The sequence below is a fragment of the Peromyscus leucopus genome, chromosome 4, assembly GCF_004664715.2.
Source record: "Peromyscus leucopus breed LL Stock chromosome 4, UCI_PerLeu_2.1, whole genome shotgun sequence".
Lineage (NCBI taxonomy): Eukaryota > Metazoa > Chordata > Mammalia > Rodentia > Cricetidae > Peromyscus > Peromyscus leucopus.
Window position 1 is genome coordinate 102,792,266 of NC_051066.1, and position 21,137 is coordinate 102,813,402.

The 21,137-nt window shown below is 42.3% G+C and overlaps 1 protein-coding gene across 1 annotated transcript in view; it reads left to right on the top strand.

Moving 5' to 3' along the window:
• Positions 1–21,137, top strand: part of Usp8 (ubiquitin specific peptidase 8) — a 53,489-nt gene that overhangs the window by 16,201 nt on the left and 16,151 nt on the right. The window contains exons 5-11 of the mRNA XM_028892682.2: positions 7,087–7,249; positions 9,568–9,610; positions 12,000–12,144; positions 14,557–14,719; positions 15,431–15,575; positions 15,851–16,074; positions 19,297–19,845. Coding sequence (XP_028748515.1) covers positions 7,087–7,249; positions 9,568–9,610; positions 12,000–12,144; positions 14,557–14,719; positions 15,431–15,575; positions 15,851–16,074; positions 19,297–19,845 — 1,432 coding nt within the window. The remainder of the gene's footprint in view (positions 1–7,086; positions 7,250–9,567; positions 9,611–11,999; positions 12,145–14,556; positions 14,720–15,430; positions 15,576–15,850; positions 16,075–19,296; positions 19,846–21,137) is intronic.

A 21,137-nucleotide genomic window follows, 5' to 3' on the forward strand; every position in this document is an offset into this window, starting at 1 on the left:
TCTTAAAAAGAATTAGGGCTATAGAGATAGCTCAGCAGTTAGAGCACTTTCTGCTCTTTTAGAGAACTTGAGTTTGGTTTCCAGTACCCACATCGGATAACTTGCAACCAGCAAGTTAACTCCAGCTCCAGGGGATCCGATGTCCTCTTTGGCCTGCACAGGTACTTGCATACATGTGACAGACATGCATATACAGAAATACAGTTTTAAATTAGAATTAAAATCAGTATGCTGACCTGGAAAGATGACTCAGCAGTATGAGTTCTTGTCGCACTGTCTTGAGGACCTGCATCAGGATTCCAGCATCCTCATAACATGCCAAGCATCCTGCAAATGCCTAAACTCCGTCTCTGAAGGGTCACACACCCTTTTTAAAAGATGTATTTTCTTTTTATTTTATGTGTGTGAATGTCTTACCTGCATTTGTGTGCCACGTGCCTGCAATTCCTGCAAAGGCAGATCCCCAGGAACTGGGGTTAAAGCTTTTGTAAGCTGCCCTATGGGTGCTGGGAACAGAACCTGGTCATAAACAAGAGCAGCCAGCCGTCCCTCGCTTTGATTCCCGTATATGTGCACTCACGAACATGCTGGTGCGCGCTCTCTCTCTCTCTCTCTCTCTCTCTCTCTCTCTCTCTCTCTCTCTCTCTCGCTTGAGCTCTCGCTCTCTCTCGCTCTCTCGCTCTCGCTCTCGCTCTCGCTCTCGCTCTCCTCTCGCTCTCGCTCTCCCTCTCTCCCTCTCTCCCTCTCTCCCTCTCTGTCTCTCCCTCTCTGTCTCTCTCTCCCCCTCTCCCTCTCCCCCTCCCCCTCTCCCTCTCTCCCTCCCCCTCTCCCTCTCTCTCCCCCTCCTCTTTCACATCCAATATCTTTTACAAAGACAGACTGCTTTACTTTTTAGTCATTCATTAAATGTAGCTTTTGCCCCTGTGAACAATATGCTGCTGTAACACAGATCCTAGTAACATTTTTGCCCATATGTAGAGCTTAGAAGTCGTTAATGACTAACAATTCTAATTCTATGAAGTGACAGAGACCACCCAAACCTTGGTGGTGGAAAAGGACAGATTATGAGGCACATGATGCACAGGAAGGAAGATAGAAGACTGGCAGGCTGATGTATTTATTCCTGCACGGTGTGAAGGCTTCTTCGCTGAGAATGTCATTACAAGGAGCTTTAAAAGAGTGGTTTTTGTTTGTCTCTGAGTTAGTTTCACATTAGCCACAAATTTGTGATCCTCCTGCCTGAGGCTCATGAGTGCAAGCACCATAGGCATGTGTCACCCACTACCCACAGCTGAAAATACTTTTTTGTTTGTTTGGGGGTTTTGTTTCTGTTTCTCAAGTCAGGGATTATCTGTGTAACCATCCTGACTGTCTTGAAACTTGCTTTGTAGACCAGGTTGGCCTCAAACTCACAGGGATCCTCCCATCTCTGCCTCACTGCTGGGATTAAAGGTGTGTGCTACCACCACCCAGCCAAAAAAAAAAAAATCTCTCTTTTTTTTTTCACCCCAGAGCTGAGGACCGAACCCAGGGCCTTGCGCTTGCTAGGCAAGCCCTCTACCACTGAGCTAAATCCCCAACCCCAAAATCTCTTTTTAAAGGAAGACTTGAAGAGTGCATTTGTTGTTGTTTGGGCCTGGGGATCAGGCACAGGGTCTCCTGTATGCCATGCTCGTCCTTCACCACTGGGCTGCATCCCTCAGCCCCTGAAACATATTTTTAAAAGACAATAAAAAATAATAGAGCCCAGGTTGTTGTAATATTGATAAATTTTCTACTTCCAATATTTATTTACTTTGTATATCCTATTGCTTTTGTAGTAAAAAGAGGAAAATCTTGTGGTTGCTGAATTTTTCAGAAAGCAAATTAATATGTGATGATTCACATATACGATATCCAGGTGAAAGAAGATTTTTGTTGTTGTTATTTTGTTTTTTGAGACAGGCTTTCTCTATGTAGCCCTGGCTGTCCCGGAACTCCCTCTGTAGACCAGGCTAGCTTTGAACTCAAAGATCCTGCCTCTGCCTCTTGAATGCTGGGACTAAAGACGATCACCACCACTGCTGGCAATCTCTTTTTCTTATCTATCACCTTTCTTTGAGGAAATAACTCTCCACCAATTCATTGATAAGAATGTTTACTTTTACACGGTGGTAAAATAGGGTTCCTGGTATGGACTTCCCTCTGGGGCCTTGAGTGTGTTTTGGGGTTTTCTTATGGTATAGGTTACTGTGCAACTGACTGAGGAGAAGCTTTTCCGTTTGTCTTCTCCCGCTGCCCACATGTTTGGTTTCTCTCATTGATGCTTAGAACAGCTCTGATTAACATGCTCTAAGTCTGCCCTTAGCGATTCTCTAGTCATGTCAGTTCTTCCCTTTTGAGAGTCAGAAATCTGATGTTAGGATTTCCCTCTTGTCAGACTAGCAGTCTGAGAAGGGTTCTGGCTAGAGTTCTGTTTGTTTGTTTGTTTGTTTTTTAAATATATAATTTATTTTTATTTTATGGTCCTTGGTGTTTTGCCTGCATGTATGTCTGTGTGAGGGTGTCAGAAGCCCTGGAACTGGAATTACAGATAGGTGTGAACTGCCATGTGGGTGCTGGGAATTGAACCCAAGTCCTTTGGAAGAGCAGCCAGTGCTGCTAGGGCAGACCAAGTTCCCAATTCCATAAAATACTAGAAAAACACCTAGTTAGTGCCTAGAAAACAAGTTTTAATGTTACCTTGTGTTAGGTGAGACTTGTCAAACACATGTTCCCCTACACCTTTCCTTTTTATCCATGTTATGGGGGATCTTGGGTTTAATTTGATCAAGTCAGAAGGTATTAGAATCCCAGCAAAAGGAAGGGCTTAGACAGGCAGGTAATGGAACCAGAGGCCAGTGCTAGATGGAGGGCAAACTTTGATCTCATTTCAGGTTATCCAGAGTAGAAAGAGCATGAGATCTGTGTAAGTATGTTACAGAGCTCCACTGTCACTGTAGTTAAAGAACAAATAGCAGATAAGGTAAGGTGCAGATGACAGAGATGTCAAGAAGTGAATCTTGAAATTTCTTCACTTCTACCTTCAAATCAAATTCAGCCTGGCGGTCTTTTTTTGTTCCCTTTTGTTTTGGCAGTGCTGGGGAATGAACCTAGCTAGGGCTCTGTGCATACCAGGCAAGCGCTCTACCACTCAGGTGCACCCCAGCCCTTGACTGTACTTCTCAGGGCAGACAGTTCCCTTACTGTTACAGTGTAGATTGGTACTAGAGAGGAGGTCTGTAGCTTGAGTACCTGCGGAGCCAGACTCCCTGGGTTTGAGTCTCAGTTCTTCCTCTCACTGTTGTGTGCTATTAGGCATGTTGTGTGCTATTAGGCAAGTTACTTGGTCAGCTTGTTTTTTCCTCATCTATAATTGGGATAAGAATAACCACCTATGGTGGTTACTGTTCATTCTCAATTTACAGAATCCAGAATTACCTGGATTATAGGCCTCTGGGCACATCTGTGGGAGAATCTTGATTGAATTGAGGTTAGAAGATTCGACACTGTAGGGCAGGTGGAACGGTTCTCTGGCTGGGATTCTGGCTGTGTAAGTGGAAAAGCAGTTTGCCTCATCTCTCTGCTGCTCATTGTGAATGCAGTGTCATCAGCTGCTTCAGGCTCCTGCCACTCTGACCTCCTTACTGATGGAGCTATGAGCCAGAGTAAGCAAGCGCTTTCTCTCTTAAATCTCTGTAGTTCAGAGTATTTGAGCACAGCAATAGAAGAAAAAACAAGACACTACCTTACAGGGCTTCTTAATGTGGTAAGCAAATGTAAGACTTGTTCTGATAGACTGGTGCCTGCAGTAGATTCTGAGTAAGTGTTCCCTATCACTGTTGTCATTAACAATAGAAGCAGTCTTGGTCTGTGACGCCTTCCTTTATGGTCCTCTGATGGTTTACATTGAAGGGACCGGCTGGGTAAAACAGTTACAGTTCCAAGCCTTTCATTTCTGTTTGATGATAGTAGAGATAGATGCTGGCACATGAGATAGGGATGATGCTTGCTCTTCTATCAGCAAGTTCCCAACAGTGTGGTTGACAAATAATGGAAGTGAATATACCAGGAAGCATGGTTCTCCCAGAGATTTGAGGATACACTTACTTTTGTAGGTGGTTGTTGTTGTTAAAGACAGAGGTCTCTCTGTAACCCTAGCTGGCCTGGAATTTGCTGTGGAAATCAGGCTGCCTGGGACCCATGCATTGTTGAAAGCTATTCAGATCTTACTTAACTATGCCCACTCCCCCCGGCCCCCCTTAAGGATTTTGCACATAGGACCTTGTGCTAGGCAAATGCTCTAACGTATACATCCCAACACATACACACTTGGACATAGTCATTGGTTGTGCTATTTCCTTTTTATTTTGAGATAGTCTCACCGAGTCGTCCAGGCTGGCCTTGTTTGTGGCCCTCCTGCTTCAGCTGCTCCAATAGCTCAAGGCGGAGACCTGCGTTTACAGGCCTGGCTTAGCTGAGCTTCTTGTTAGTGCAGGTAGTGGTGGTTTGCTTTGGGTTCTTGTTTTGTTTCAGGGTGTTGATTTTGGAAGTTGTAATTGTAACAAGGTGCTAAAATCTCTAAAATATTTGTTTATTTCTCTTTGTAATTCATTGAGCTTTTGTGTATTTCGAAGTTCTGTTTTTAGGCATTTACACATTTATGATTATCATAAATTCCTGATGAATTTTATCATTATGTGTCTCTTTAATCTGGAAATAATCTCTGTCCTTTGAGATTAATCTTGCTTCTCTCCTTCATTACTTTTAGCCCATCCAGTATAATTAGATCCTACTTTTTCATTCATCCTGACAATCTCTGTCTCAGTGGTACATTTCCTCTGTTCATGCCTAGTCTAATTGTAGCACGTAAGCTTTAAAGGAAGTAAGAGAGGAAAGTACTCTTCTCTACCTGCCTTTCCTTTCCTTTCGTTTCTGGCGCTCTCCATTGCTTCAAGATGCACGTTTCTGCCTGACTCCTTCCTGTGCTCTGAGAATTTCTCCAGCTTTTCTAGTAGTCCCCATCTGTTAGGAACAACTTTTCTCCTTTCATCTAGACATACTTTATTTCTACTCCTGTTTTTCATTTGCTTGTTTGTTTTGGCTCTGAGCGGGTGCCCTTATGCCACAGTTTGTGTGTGGAGTGGTCAGAGGACAGCTTGTGGTAGTCATTCTCTCCATCCACCATGTGAAGAAGACTGGGGATCAGGGCTTTCTGGCAAGTTCCTTTATCACCTGATTTATTTTTAAAGAATGTTTTCATAAGATTTAGGATTCCAGGTTGACAGGGTTCTGTGCTTGTACTCGTTTTTTGTCTTTTGTCCCCCTTGGTAGCCCAGGCTAGCCTCGAACACAGAGCTCTACCTGCCTCTGCCCTTGGAGTGCTGGGATTGAAGGTGTGTGCCACCATGTCCAGCTGTCCTCATTGTTTCTGATGTAGAAGTGCATAGCCGTTGATCCTGTCACTAATCTATCGATGCCATGTATGACAGTCTCTGACTTGAGATTTTCTCTTTAGTCTTAGTCTGACTATGATGTAATTGTTTTTCTTGGTATTTTTCCTATTTGGGCTTCTGAGCTCTGTGCATCTGTAAATCTATGTCTTTTATTAAATTTGGGGAGTTTGGGCTATTATTTCTTCAAATATTCTTATTCTGTTTCATTCTCTTGCTGGCACTCCAGCTATACATGTGACAGGCCTTTGGTTTTGTCCAGGAACTCCATCTGAGGTTGTGCTCATTACCTTCTAAACTGTTCTCTCATTCTCTCTCTTCTTACATTCGGAAATTTCTAGTGCTCCTTAGGTACTGACTGTCCTGCCTGCTCCTTGTCTCTGTGGCTGTCCAGACTGTATCTGTCTGTCTGTGGGGCATCTGCCCTCCATATACTATGCCGTGTATGGAGGAGACAGAATAATAAAGTCAAAGTTTGATTTGTTCTTTACTAACCGACCTGAGGAATTATTACCCCTTTCTCCCTCCATTCTGTATTCTTCTCTCGCCCTCTCCTTGCCCCGCACCTGTCTCCTCCTTCCCCCATCCTCTTAAATTCAGAACTAGCAGGCATTGCCATCATTACTAATGACAGGGTAAGCAAGGTCACAGCTCTTTGTTAGCATACATTCCCAAAAATACTGCTTCTAATTCTGTGGAGAATATGCCAAATACCTTGTATTTTTGCAAATTGTAGTCACCATAGCTGGGTTAACTTCAGGGCTCACTAGACATTTCAGTAAAGCCATCCTTTTTAAGACAGTCAGTTCTTAACTTTGATAATGACTCTCCACTTGGTGTGGTGTGGGAATCCACAAAGGTTTCCTGGTGAGTTCTGAGCTTACTTTACGCAGCAGGGCTGCATAAGGGATGACTTTACCACATGCATGGTTGCCAGGTGTTTGGAAGGGTCTGCACTTAGCTGTGCAGTGTGCTTTGATCTAGCAAGGGGGAGGTCTTTGGCCCCACCCTTTGGCATTGTTATAAAAAGCCCTTTTGAAGAGACAGAAGAGGCTGTTGGGTATTGATCCAGGTTCTCCTGAAGCTATCCTGTGTTTCTGTCTGTCTCATCTCCGCTATCTTTCAAATCTAAAAATTCCTTATTCCTCTCTGCTCCTCCTAGGAACCCTTTCAAAAGGTGGGAGCTGGTCCCCCACAGTGTGGGAAATATTGTTCTTGAATACTTAACATTTTGATTTAAATCAACACAGTTGTGATATTGGGATAATTTCTCTTACAGAGAAAATACAAAATAAAGAATTTTTGTATTTTAAAAAGGAAATTGTAGCAGATTCGATCATTAAAAATTTGAAATTAGTATAAAAGCAGAAGGAACATTAATAAAGAACATAACATTTGTTTTCAAGGCTTTTGTGCAGTTTAAAATAAACATGTAGCCAGCCTCTGAGAGCAGATGTGTGTGTGTTTGTATGGGAAGTCTACCAGAATTCAATTTCATTTGGAAGGGGTGAGTTAAAAGCCATAAAGTGTGCCTGAGGCAGGATGCTAAGTAGTGGAACATGAACTCCCTTAACTGTACTTGGTCATCTTATAACAGAATTCTTCTTTCAACTAGATACGAAGAGGCTGAAGTTCGGAAAAAACTGGAAGAAAAGGACAGACGGGAGGAAGAGCAGCTGCAGCAGCAGAAAAAGCAGGAGGCCGGGAGAGAGGACAGTGGCGTGGTGGCCACACGCTCCTCGGAGAATGTGTCGGATTCCAAAAACAAAACTCAAAGGGTACTTCAACTTTATTGTGAAACACTGGTTCTGTTTGCCCGGTGACCGCCTGTAAGGAGTTGAGGGACCACTGTGAAATTCTTTGAGGCAACAGGGATAATATTTCATGTGTTGGATCAGAAATTGAATCCAGTGTCCCAGCTGCAGGTGGTTCTGGGTTTTCCGGTAAGCTTGCACAGGAACGTTGTTGTGCCTCGTTAGAGCAGTGACTGTAAACTGGAAGAGAGGAAGCGATTGATTGTGATGCGGTCCAGCTGTGTCCTGCAGGCAACTCTTGGACTCAGTTTCCTTATTTGCCAAACGAAGGTCTTGAAACAGGGTCTGAGATACCTTTTGCCTCATAATGAAATCTACATTAAGAGGACTTGGGCCAAGGGCAGGCCAGGCGTGGTGGCGCATGCCTTTAATCCCAGCATGTGGGAGGCAGAGGTAGGTAGCCTGGTCTACAGAGTGAGTTCCAGTACAGCCAGGGCTATGCAGAGAAACCATATCCTGAAAAACCAAAAAATAAATTGAAAAAGAGAGAAGGCCTCGCTTGCTGCTTTCTTTGGTCCCAGACAGTCTTTGTTTCTGGAGTCTCCTTCCCTCCCTCCGTCCTTCCCTCCCTCCTTCCTTCCCTCCCTCCCTTTTTCTCTTTGTTTTCCCTTTGTCTGTCTGTCGCTCTGCATTTCATTCAGTGTTCCTAGCACATGGACAAGATCTCCTTATCAAATCCACTAGTGACTCGGTCTCTGCCAGCTGTCACCATGCCTCTTTCCTTTCTCAGAAATTAGTCTAAGTATACATTTCTTCTCAATTGTTGAAATCCGTGGAAACTTCTGTTTTGCTTCCTGTGATGGCCTGTGCATTTGTAAACATTTGTAGCACTCTGTCACTTGTGTGTGGGTTACTGTTGTCATTTGGAATTCATGATGTAGGACGAAACCACTAACTTGGGAGATGTTTGTCCTGTTATTATAACCAAATAACAGGACTTAAAAGAATGATATGAAGGGAACTTTTTCATTTTGTTGCCATTTCCAAAGTGGTCAGTCACTTTGTTGTTGTTGTTGTTGACAGATCTCTTGTAGCCCAGGCTAGCCCAGACTCACTATGTAGACAAGGCTGGCCTTGAATTCCTGCTCCTCCTGCCTCCACCTTCCAATTTCTAGGATTATAGGCCTGTGTAATCACACCCAGTTACGGGGATGCCAGGGCAAGCACATGACCAGCTGAGCTACATCACTGGTCCTTTACTTCACCATTTGCCCTGCTTTCTCTGTCTCCTACTCAAGCTTTCCTTTGCTTGAGTACTGGACAGCAGTCTCTAGCTGCTTTGCTGCTTTAATGCTGAACACTTTGCTATCCACCTCACATACTACAGTCCTATATCCCACCCTGAATTCAACAGTAACTCCTTAGTGATACCTGGTGCTCAGCCTATACAGCAGACTTTCCTATCTGTCTTAACGTGATCGTTAAAGTTGATTTGTCGAATCATGATACAAAACCATTAACTGTCTTTCCCTTGTTATATCTCTTAAGGCTCTAAATAATCTCCATTTGAGAGTCTCTTCCTCTGAATTTTCATACCATGTACTTGACTGAATAGAGAAAGTGAACCACATTTTGTGTTGTTTGCCCCAACCTGTAGGGTTTTTTATTTCCTGCATTGTTGGCATGTGCAAGTTTTGTTTCATGATAAGAATTCTCTGTAGATGGTGCCCTGTGTTTCATAATGTATCACACTAGGAGGCAGCTGATACACATAACTTGTGCAAATGTGCATGTACATGTGTGCTACTAGCTTGATCCGTAGGTCCAGGTGGGTCGTCAGTTTTCCCATCTGTAAAATGAGCTAGCATCTTAGAGTGTTATCTCATGTTCTCAGTTAGAAGATGTAAACTAAGTAGTATGTTGTATTACTTGATTTTCCTTTCATTTTATAGTGGAAGACACTGACTAGAGTAGCTAGAATTGCTGTTTCATTGTAAGAAGCACTTTCTAATTAAGTACTAATTTTAAATTATATGTGACGCTTAAGAAAATTTGAGAATGAACAGTGGTTCTATCTGCTGCTGGTTATTTTAGCTGTTGCCTGTTAGAAGAACGCAGCAAAGCCGTCATGTATCGGAATACTTGAGGGTGGAGGGCATCACTGGGTATTGGACCCGGTGCTTCATGCCCTGGAGGCACGTGCTCCCCTCCTGAGCTTTTGATGTGCATTTTCATAGAATGCAAGTACTTGGCACACTGCATTTCTTAGTTCTAATTGCAATGAAGTGTTAAACTTGAGCCTTTTTGCTGTGACATTGAAACTCTTTTCCTCTGTGAACTAGATCAGTGGTGAGAAGAGTGAGAAGGGCGGAGCCGCAGAGAGAGGTATGTGAGAAAGGACGCCCTTTCTGGTTCTCAGGAGCCCTCACTGTTACAGTGAGGGTCTCAGTGCTGTGTCTGAGCTCTGTGTAGACTTGTGTTTTCCTCACTCCACAAGTGGATGGAAATGCCGTAAGTTCTGCATGGATTTACTTGGGATATTTTATGATTATTTTAGCCTGGCATAAGATGTGGTAATGTGCAGTTTACTTATCGTTTTTTCTATCTAGATGCAATGGTTAAATGTAGCATAGTGTTTAAGAGGATGGACTCTTAGAAGCTGCTCCTCAATATCTTGAATATGATATTTACCATTCTATCTCAGTTTAGCCATCTGTAAAGTTGGGGTTATTATTTTCTTTTCCTGTTGCTATGATAAAATACTCAGACAATCTGGGTGGTGGGGCACACACCTTTAATCCCAGCACTCTGGAGGCAGAGGCAAGTGGATCTCTGAGTTTGAGGCCAGCCTGGTCTACAGAGTGAGTTGCTCCAGGACAGCCAGTGCTACACAGAGAAACCCTGTCTCAAAAATAAAATACTCTGGGGCTGGAGAGATGGCTCAGAGGTTAGGAGCACTGACTCCTCTTCCAGAGGTCCTGAGCTCAATTCCCAGCAACCACATGGTGGCTTACAACCATCTGTAATGAGATTGGTGCCCTCTTCTGGCCTGCAGACATACATGCAGACAGAACACTGTATGTATAATAAGTAAATCTAAGAAAGGAAGGAAGGGAGGGAGGGAAAGAAAGGAAAGAAAAGCAGATACTCTGACAAAAGCAACTTATGGAAGGAAAGTTGGTTTGTGGCTCACGGTTCCAGGGTACAGTTGATCACTGTGGGAAAGTCATGGTGTTGGGAGCTGAGGCAGCTGGTCATGTCAGGAAGCAGAGGGAGGTGACTGCTAGCTCTCAGCTCCTTTCTCCTTTCCACCCAAACAGGACCTCAGACCATGGAACTGTGTCGCCCATAGTTAATATTAACTGTCAAAGGAGTTGATAAGGAAAGCAGTTCATAGTTAATTTCAGCTAATACATATTGAACTTTCAGAATCTGTAGTAAATTTAAGGGTTATTAGCTATTATTATTTGTGACTGTAAAGTTGTAAGAATTTAACAGGTACCCTCACCATCTGGGGAAAAAAAAGTCTGAATTAGTAATTTGTATGTATCCATAGGTGATGGTTCTAGAGACAAATACATGACCTACCAACAAGAGTTAGGAAGTTGACTTCATCTAGTAGAGAAAATTTTTTCTCTTTCAGACAAGATTTAAATTAAACGTAATTATATGTAATCCAAAGCACTCATGTACTAGCATATTATCCTATGGTAATTTTAAAAATACACTGAGTAAGGTACCTTCCTAGAAGCTGTTGTTGATTATCCTAAGATGGATTCTCATCATTTATTCCTTTGTAGCTCATCATGCTTAGTTATTGTCCTGGGTGGCTGCTGTTCTCTGCTTGTTTAGTCTGTTCATTGTCGAAATGACCCTGACGTTGGAGAGGTTGTAGCAGCTGTGCCTAAGATTACCTGTGTTTCTCACAGCTGCAGAAACAGCTTTTGGATCGAAAGTTCCATGTGATGGTGTTTGATCTTTTTCAGTTCAGGTGGTAAAGCTGGCAAAAAATAGCAACATAGAGAGTTTTGTTTTGGTTTATTTTTGCCAAGTTGCACACCCCATCCCAATTAAATAAATAATTGGAAATCTGAACATTCAGATATCCTCATAGCACCTCTCCAGAGACTTGAAAAAGAATTAGAAAAGATAAGCTAGAACCTTTTGAGACTGTTTGTTTTAACAGCAATTTATCTACCCTAGACTGGCCTTGAATTTTGTATGTAGTACGGGATGACCTTGAATGTTAATGCAAGTACTCTATCATGCCCAGTTTGTGCAGTTGCTAGGGACTGAACCCAGGGCCTCAGTGTGCTGGATAGTACCAGCTGAGCCACATCACTACCCCTTGTGATTCTATTAACCATGGATTTTGCATGTGAAATTGTTTTCTGTATTAATAAAATGCATATTTAATTTTCTTTCTTTAACATTAGTAGTAGAACGAACACCAGATACAGTGGTGACCTTGATATGAAGTTTTTATTGGGTGATGGGAAGTGAAATGGAACCAAACCCAGAGCCGAGCACAGCTAGGCAGACACTATTCCATCAAGCTGTGTGCCCAGCCTATATCTAAATAAGACATGAATTTGTCTCTTAGTAAATGTTAACATGAAGTATACCTAATGTTCATATAAAAGATAAAAATGATGCAGTGGGATGGCAAGTCTGATGCCAACTATACTTTGCTCTTCCATGTTTGCTGACGTGCCAGCACATACATAGAACTGGGCGTTTCTTGTTGTTTACTCCTGTGTCTCTCAATTCCAAGGAGCGATCACAGCAAAGGAACTATATACAATGATGATGGATAAAAACATCAGCTTGATTATAATGGATGCTCGAAAAATACAGGATTATCAGCATTCCTGTATCTCAGATTCTCTCAGTGTTCCTGAAGAAGCTATCAGTCCAGGGTAGGTCGCTGTGTGTTTAGATAGAAATGGAGGAGGAGTGGATCTGGGGGAGAGGGAATGTGGGAGGTAGGACTGAGAGGAGAGGAGGGAGGGGGAACTACAGTGGGGATGTAATATATCATTAAAAATAAATTTAAAAAACAATAGATTTAAAAAAAAATATGGCTGGGCAGTGGTGGTGCACACCTTTAATTCCAGCACTTGAAGCAGGCAGAGGCAGAGGCAGATGGATTTCTGAGTTCAAGGACAGCCTGGTCTGCAGATGGAGTTCCAGGACAGCCAGGGCTACACAAAAATATCCTGTCTGGAAAAGCCTAAAAGAGGTGCTGGAGAGATGGCCCAGTGGTTAAGAGCACTGGCTGCTTTTTCAAAGGTCCTGAGTTCAATTCCCAGCTACCACATGGTGGCTCACAGCCATCTATAATGGGGTCTGATGCCCCCTTCTGGCCTGCAGGCATACATGCAGACAGAGCACTTATACCTGAAAAAATGCATACATAAATAATTTTTTTAAAAAAAGAAAAAAACAAAAAAAATTAAATAAATAAAGGAGAGAGTCAGGGTTCTGTGCTAACAGGCTGGCCTTGAATTTGTGATTGTCTCGTTTGGCCTCCCTGGTGTGTGAGTGACTGTGTTCTTCCATTCATCCTATGGCTTGATAGTCACCTCCATTACTGTGTGTAAGTGCCTATGTTCATCACCGTTGCTCTGTGTGTTCCCCGGTGTGACGACAATATAGTTTATTTGGATATGATGGTGCTTTTTCCATTTATACAGGGACATACAAATTTATTAAAATAAACAGTATAATTAAATTGTAATAATTATTAAGTTACATTTTAAATTAAATTATAGAACAGATTATGAAGATAATACATGAGAAACTTAAATTTAGGAGACACTTCTTGATTCTGTTATTTCCCAACATATGTTCACTAGACTACCAACCGTAAAGGAATGTGTGGGCAAATAAGTGCCCCTTAAGAACCTCACATTCCATTTGCTTCCATTTTCTGTAGGTCGTGCATCTTGTTATGTCTCTATAAGGACAGCTAGGAGATAGTATTTTATATTCACTCCTCTTCACTTCCTAGTAGATAGAGTAACTAATGTTATTACTTAGAAACATTGTTTTATTTTTAATCCAGAGCCTTTTTGTTTTCTTTGTAGGGAAAAGTTTCACTAGTTCCACACAGCTTGCTGGTATTGTCAGTTAAATACTGAAATGCCTACTAAATGCTGAATGGTTTCTAAGCAGTGGTACCTCTTTACCAAAGGGATGGATCTGTTATTTATTCTTTCATTCAGTAAATATTTACTGAGAGGTAGGCTGGGTTACTAGGGTTCTAAGTGATGAGGCTAAACCAGTGAACAGAAAGTTGTTGCCTTTATAAAGATTTAATTAAATAGATAAGACAGATAAGAAAATAAAAATTAAAAATATAATGTTCTTTATGTTAATAAGTAAGGTGTGGTGGGTGGATGCGTATGTATTGGGATGTGTGGGTATGTCTGTTTGTCTTGGAGTAGATCCTAAAGTTTAGTTCAAGAAGACTCACAGAAAAGTTCTTAGCAAGTGTTGAATATGTAGGGGAGATGGGTGGTGCACGTTCTGTGGTCAGGAATGGGGAGCAGACAGAGAATACAGCAAGAGTAGAGGCCCTTAGGCAGGAGCACATCTGAATAAATCAAGAGTCAAAGGTCAGTGGCTGGTGTGAGTGAGCAAAGGCAACAGACAGTTAAGAGGAAGAAGTGGTAAGAGCATCACGGTGTGTGTAACAGGCCGAGGTAAGGATGTGTGGGCTTCCCTGTGAGCAAAAGAGGAGCTGAACACTGTGTCTCCTGCGTAGTTGAGAACATGTTGAAGAAAGGATGTAAGTGCAGACCTATGCTGTAACCTTGGACAGGTTGCAAGACCTCTGTATGCCATGATTTCTCAGCTATAAGGTGAGAGTAATGTCTCCTGATTGTACTGTTGTAAGGATTCAATAAGATCCAAAGCATACAGAATAGTACCTGCCACACTTAGGGCTGTGTGTGTGCTTGCCAATTAAATTAAATCTTACTGTTTAGTTATTATATGTATAGACAGAAGTAAGTTTAAATATGAGTAATGTTGCTTAGGAAGTTAGCTAGTTCTAGTTAGGAACTAGTTTAGTTAGGAAGTTAGTCATTAGGTCTCCTCCAGTTTAGATTTGGCTGAGGAAGTTGTCCAGATCTCCTGTTTTCAGTTTTGTGCCCCCCCTCATCTTTTTTTAAAAGGGTCAGAATTAAGTCTGTTTCTTTCCTTCCCTAATAATTATTAAAAGCACCAATGAAGGGGTAGAGTAAAGCTTGTTCTGGTGTGGCAGAGTACGAGGATCGTTTCTCCACTTCATCTTAATATTTGTCTCAAATGCTCATTCATTTCAGAGTCACGGCTAGTTGGATTGAAGCAAAACTCTCAGACGACTCCAAAGACACTTGGAAAAAGAGGGGGAGTGTGGACTATGTGGTGCTCCTCGACTGGTTCAGTTCAGCGAAAGACTTGCTGCTTGGGACCACTCTACGGAGTCTGAAAGACGCCCTTTTCAAGGTTGGCAGCTCCCCTTGCTACTTGGACAAGTTCTGTCTGATTGTTGGGAAATTGTGGAGACTGGTTTTGACTGGCTCTGCTAGACTTTTAAACCAGCTTTGTGTGCCTAGGAATTTGTATTCAGTAACCACCTTAGAGGTGAACATTGGCTGTTGAAAGTCATAAGGTGTTTTTGAGCCTGGACTCAGCTACTCCGATTTTGGAAATTTTATTAAGGGGGATGGGATGTGTGCTTATCTTTGGTATTTATTCCAGCATTGGGGTTATCAGTGTACACACACACACACACACACAGTAGTGTAGCCATTATAAATGATACAACTGTTAATGAGATTCATGTAAAAGAAAAAGCTGCAAATTAAGAGTTTCATTGTTTTATAAAAATACATTTTGAAAAGTGTGTATATATGTGGGACATTAAGAATTAGCTCCAAAACACTAAGGAATATCTTTGGGTGGTCAGGTTTTCATTAGTTTTTGTCTAGTATTTATTTTATAACTTTCCTTCTAAGATCGTGGATTGTTTCTTGACTTAAAACTTACATTGATTTATATCTAATACTTCATTTAAAGTTGGATTTTCAATTCAATTCCTTTGCTTTCATTTTACTTGACAGTGAATAGTTCTACATTTGGTTTTTACTGTGCTTTATGGTTTTTGCTGTCAAGAGACTGCTTCCATCTTAAAAATAGCCTGTCTTTATTTTGTAGTGGGAAAGTAAAACTATCCTGCGCCATGAGCCTTTGGTATTGGAGGGAGGCTATGAAAACTGGCTTCTTTGCTATCCGCAGTATACAACAAATGCTAAGGTCACTCCACCCCCTCGAAACAAAACTGAAGAGGTGTCTGTCTCATGTATGTATGTGAAAAATTTGTTTAAACTTGCTTCAGTATAGAATAAAACATTTCTATATTCAGGGTAGCTTTGATTGTATATGCCTTTGTCCTAGTCAGTGCAGTTTGTTTTCAGGCAAAATACTACAGACTAAGGGTTCATGTTTTCTTTAAGACTGTAGTGATTGCCATTTCATTCCCATTTAGCTATCATAAAGAGCATGCTTAACATATAAAAATTGTATGTGGCATTTGCTGTTCTTAAAAAACATGCATTGTTCTTTTGGGGATTTTAGTGGATTTTACTTATCCCTCACTGGAAGAACCAGTTCCTCCCAAACTCCCTGCCCAGATGCCTACTCCACCTACAGAAGTAGATGAAAATGCAGAGTTGGTAACTGGTCAAGATGAAAAGCCAAGACCACTGAGCCTGTCAGCTCTAGCAGGACCGAGTGCTGTCCCCAGAGATGAAGCTTCACCCATAATTCAGCCAGTGCCTGCTACAAAGAATGTTCCACAGGTATTGTCTTTTTTTTTTTTTTTAATTTTTTTATTTTTTTTACTAACTTTATTATCTTTTGTTTTGATACAATGTTGACACAGAATATACAGAGTTACCTGTAACCTGTGACACCTTAGGAAACATCGGAAGGATCTGTACATCTCGTCACCTTTATTTCTACAAAAAAAATTTTATAATTCACTCCTGCTGCCACAGTTTTATTAGATCACTTACAAGACATCAGACCTAGCTGGTCGCCATTTCCCACAGCCTGTAGCAAAAGCTTGTGTTCTGAAGTGACTGGAAGAGCCCGGCTGGTGACACTGTGCTGTGATTTGACCGGCACAAGTGTCCTGAGGAAGCTAGCAAATGGTCGGTCCCTCTTCCAATGTCTGGGGTCCACACATCACCCACCAGCACTCAGAGTTTAAGTCATCTCTGCATTACTGCTGATGGCTGCCGTGGGTACTGTTGAGAGTCATGATGAGAAGAATTCTCGTACATGCTCAGGACAGGAGTAGATGTTTACAAACAAACCATTTCAGTGTGAACCCCGGGGTCACTCTGGAGTATCAACCTGTCATTGTGGAGGGCGGTTTGCCTGCTTTTGCACATGAGAGATGTGAAATGTCAGTATTTTGGTTTTAAAACATCATCTTAGTTCCATTTCATTGGGGTTTGAAATGTTAACAATAGTTATTTAAAGCCGGGTGGTGGTGGTGCACGCCTTTAATCCTAGCACTCAGGAGGCAGAGGCAGGTGGATCTCTGTGAGTTCGAGGCCAGCCTGGTCTATAGAGTGAGATCCAGGACAGGCACCAAAACTACACGGAGAAACCCTGTCTCGAAAAACCAAAAAGAAAAAAAAAAAAAAAAAGAATTATAAAGAGAAGGTATTATAGTACACATCTTCAAGTTAATCTACATAAATTGAATTCTAAACCTTTTATATCCCAAGATGACTGAGAAGTGTACAGTTTTTCCAATGTATTTTGAGGTCCTTTGCACTTAGAAATCTAAGCAGTGATAAAGGAAATTTCTGTATGAAATGCAAGTTCATAAAAATGAGTAAGATGGACTCCCTGTGATGACTAAGACCAGTGTAGAGCCCAGCCATCCATTGCTCTGCTAGCCACTGGAGAGCAGGGCAGGAGACCCGAGTTTCTCTGCCATGGGGAAGCAGCAACTTTCTGGGCTTCGGCTTTAGATTGCTCTACTTTTAGTTGATTTCATCTCATGGTGGTTCTGCCTACTTCATTCTCAGTTGTAGAAAGAATAAGGGAATATGTTTATTTGTTTGCTTATTTGAAAAAGTGAAAAGACAAAAATAAAAGTGAAACGAAAGCAGATTTTTTTTCCTTCACTAACTTTGTACTAATGGAAATATAAAGTTCGGGGTTTTTTGTTTTGTTTTGTTTTGTTTTTTTCTTCTAGACAGGGTTTCTCTGTGTACCTTTGGAGCCTGTCCTCGATCTCTCTCTGTAGACCAGGCTGGCCTCGAACTCACAGAGATCCACCTGCCTCTGCCTCCCGAGTGCTGGGATTAAAGGTGTGCGCCTAAAGTTCGTTTTCTAATCGTGCTGTATAGTTCGTTGCTGGCAGGTGCTAGGTTCTCCTTGCTGTTTCTGTACTCTGTGTTTTCAAGAAATGCTTACTTCCCACTGTAGCATTAATATGCTGTTCAATGGAGGTGGTAAACAGTCGGCTCATTAGGTAAGGAAGGCAGCTGATGAGAATCTCCTAAAGGTTGGTAGAGCAGCCAATCAGTTGGGGTGGGGCTAAGGAGACCTCAGTTGGTCAAGTTCCTCCTGTGCAAGCATGAGACTGAGTTCAGAGTCCCAGCACCCAAACAAAGCCATGTGCAGCACCACGCACCTGGGATCCCAGGACTCCGGGGGCCAGAGAGAGGGAGTCTGGGGGCTTGCTGGCCAGCCCGCCTACCGTGATCAGTGAGCTCCAGGTTCAGTGAAAGGCCCTGTCTCAAAAAGGAAGATGGAGGGCCAACAAGATGGCTCAGCAACTAAAGATGCCTGGGTTTGATCCCTAGGACCCTGTGGCAGGAGGAGAGAACCAAGTCCTGCTGGTCGTCCTCTGAGCCCTCCCCCAATAGAAGTAAATAAAATAATATCGTTTAGAAAATAGAATAGTAAGGTGAAGGAGGGCTACTGAGATGGAGGCATTATGCACAGACCTGCTGCTGTGAGTTCAGTCTCTGGATCCTGCAAGATGGCAGAAGAGACCCAGCTTCTCAGAGTTGCCCTGTGACCTCCACACTTGACTCCATAGTCACAGTCAAGTGCAGCATGCATACACACTAAATAAATAAAAATGTTTTCGTATTAAAGAATGAAAAGTAGGCAGGACATGGTAAAGTGTTTATTTTTATTTATTCATTTTGTGTGTTGATGTTTGTGTGAGTGTATGTATGTGCACTACAACCTGAGCATAATGAGTAATAATGTAAAATAGGGTTTTATTAAACGGGAGAAACATGGTCAGAGCTGTTTGAAAAATGGTTACTTGGGTGGGTGAATGGCTGGGCAGGTAAAGGCACTGGCCAAATATACCTGGCAACTTGAGTTTGATCCCTGGAAAGGGTTCCATAAGAACCAACCCCACAAAGTTTCCTTTAACTCTCACACATGTGCTAGGCATGTGATCTGCCCACATGCCTCACGGTATACACACACATACTTTTACAAATGAGGAAAATGTTAAATGCTCACTCTCAGCACAGTGAGGAAGTAACTAGAAACGGAACAAAAGAGGTGAGCAGGCAGTGGGAGGCTTTGCTGGCGTTCTGGAAGAAAGAATGATATCAGGTATAGGCTTCCTGGTAGCCTCAGAGATGGAGGTAAAGCTGTGTGCAATTTTGCCAGGCAGTAGACATTGGTGGGAAGACCACGGCCTAAAACTGTCAGCTGGCTGCTTTTACAGCTGCTTGGAGAGCGAAAGGGAGCCGTGTTTGTGGGCGTCAGACATTCATATTATGGACTATGTGGAGATGGGCAGGGAGTATTTGGGTGTGTAGGAATGAAGCTTCAGTCCCCTGCCAGGTCTAGGTGCTGTGAGTGAGCATTAAGACACGTTAATTCTTCTGAGCACAGAACACCTCATTACAAACTAAAACTGAAGTAATACTCCCACATTTTGCTGAGGCAGGAAGATTATGGCCTACGTGCAAGACCTTGGCTCAAAAACAAAACAAAAAGCATGTTTTGTTCCTTTTGTGTTTCTCTAGGTTGATCGTACGAAAAAACCAGTAATGAAGTTGCCTGAAGATCATAGAATAAAATCTGAAAATACAGATCAGAGTGGAAAAGTTCTTCCTGATCGTTCCACCAAGCCAGTATTTCCCCCGACTGCCATGTTAACAGATGAAGAAAAGGCCCGTATTCATGAAGAAACCGCCCTTCTCCTGGAGAAAAACAAGCAGGAGAAGGAGCTTTGGGAAAAGCAGCAGAAGGAACAGAAAGAGAAGCTGAGGAGGGAGGAACAGGAGTGCACAGCTGGAAAGATACAGGACTCGGAAGAACATGATGTCAGTGAGGATCAGCCACAGGACGGCCTGGAGAAGAGAGACAGCAGACAGACCAAGACAGAAGAAAAGGAGCCCTCAGCAGACAGGGCCCAGGAAGCCACGGGAACGAAAAGACAAAGTAAGAGTGAGCACGAGGCTTCGGATGCCAAGATGTCTGTGGAGGGTAAAAGGTGCCCCACGTCAGGAGTGCAGAAGAGGCCGGCGGATGTGTCCCCTGCGTCTGTGTCGGGAGAGCTGAGTGCAAGCAAGGTGCGTAAAACCCATGGCAAATGTGTTCAACACAACAGGGCAGGCCCTCTGCACAGTGCTCTGGAGGGTGATCCATTGTCCCGATCCATTGGTATTTGCTTCCCTGCTCTCCTTTGGGGCCTGTGACCATGTACATTACATGATTGGCTGGCGATAGAATTTTTGTCTGTAAAGTGCCATACCTATTTAGTTATTGCTAGATAGAGCTATATTCATTTGTGTGTTGGTGTGTAACCATCAAAAGACTAGAACAAAATACAATTTCATGATAGAGAAGGTACCAATAGGTTAAGTTAGTTTTTGTCTACTTAGAATGCGTAGTCAGTAACATCTATACCTGACATTTATCTTTGCATATAATCGTATTTTTGGTCAGGTCTATGTGATTTTGTCTCTTGTAGTACATTTTAAATCAATGTCATTTTTTCCTTTCATTGACTGCATATTCAAAAAGTGATTGCCTTAATTTTGGAGGATATGTTCCTGAAATGATACACTTTTAATTTGTCTTCACTGTGCGGTTAACAGTTCCTTTCCTTTGGAACACTGTGTAACAAAGATCAGGAATACTAACAGCTCATACAAGTAAATAGAGAACAGTTTTGCTAGTACAGAAACGACTTCTGTGGAAGCAAAGTCCTACCTTACAGAAGGTCAGATTTTATTCCATTCCAACAGTGCTCTAGGCACATTTTCCAAATTAACATCCATGTTAATACTGTGCTTAGGGAACATGTGGGGACCTCACTATAGAGGAACAGAAGATCCTACTAGCTGAGTGTACTGCGCATGCCTTGTAGCCTCAGCTCACTCAGATAGTGTCACTTAAGCCCACAGAGGTTTATATATATCAACAGTGTGGTGGGGAAACAGAACCATTAATAAAAAGCAAGGTAGACACGCTGCTGATCCTCTGCTGATCCAGCTTCTGTTCTCCTCAAGGCCGAAGGGGACCAACTGCAAGCCACTTTCCGCAACCTGACCTGGTCTCCTCACCCCAAGAAAGAGCCCAGCCTCTCTCTCTCTCCTCTTAAGCAATCACATAGCAGGCAAGACAATGCACATAGAGTCAGATACCCCAAAAGCCATTGATTAAATGGAATGAGTTCCCACAGTACTTCCCTTTTTGTCTAAATAAGAAGGTTGTAAACCTAATACAAAGTTAATACACAATAAGAACAATTATCAGGTATTGTCTAGAAGAAAGAAAAGGTAATAACATAAACAAAAATGGAACTACAACCAACAAGAACAGCATCAAGAAACACATCCTAAATGTCCAGGCCAAAGTT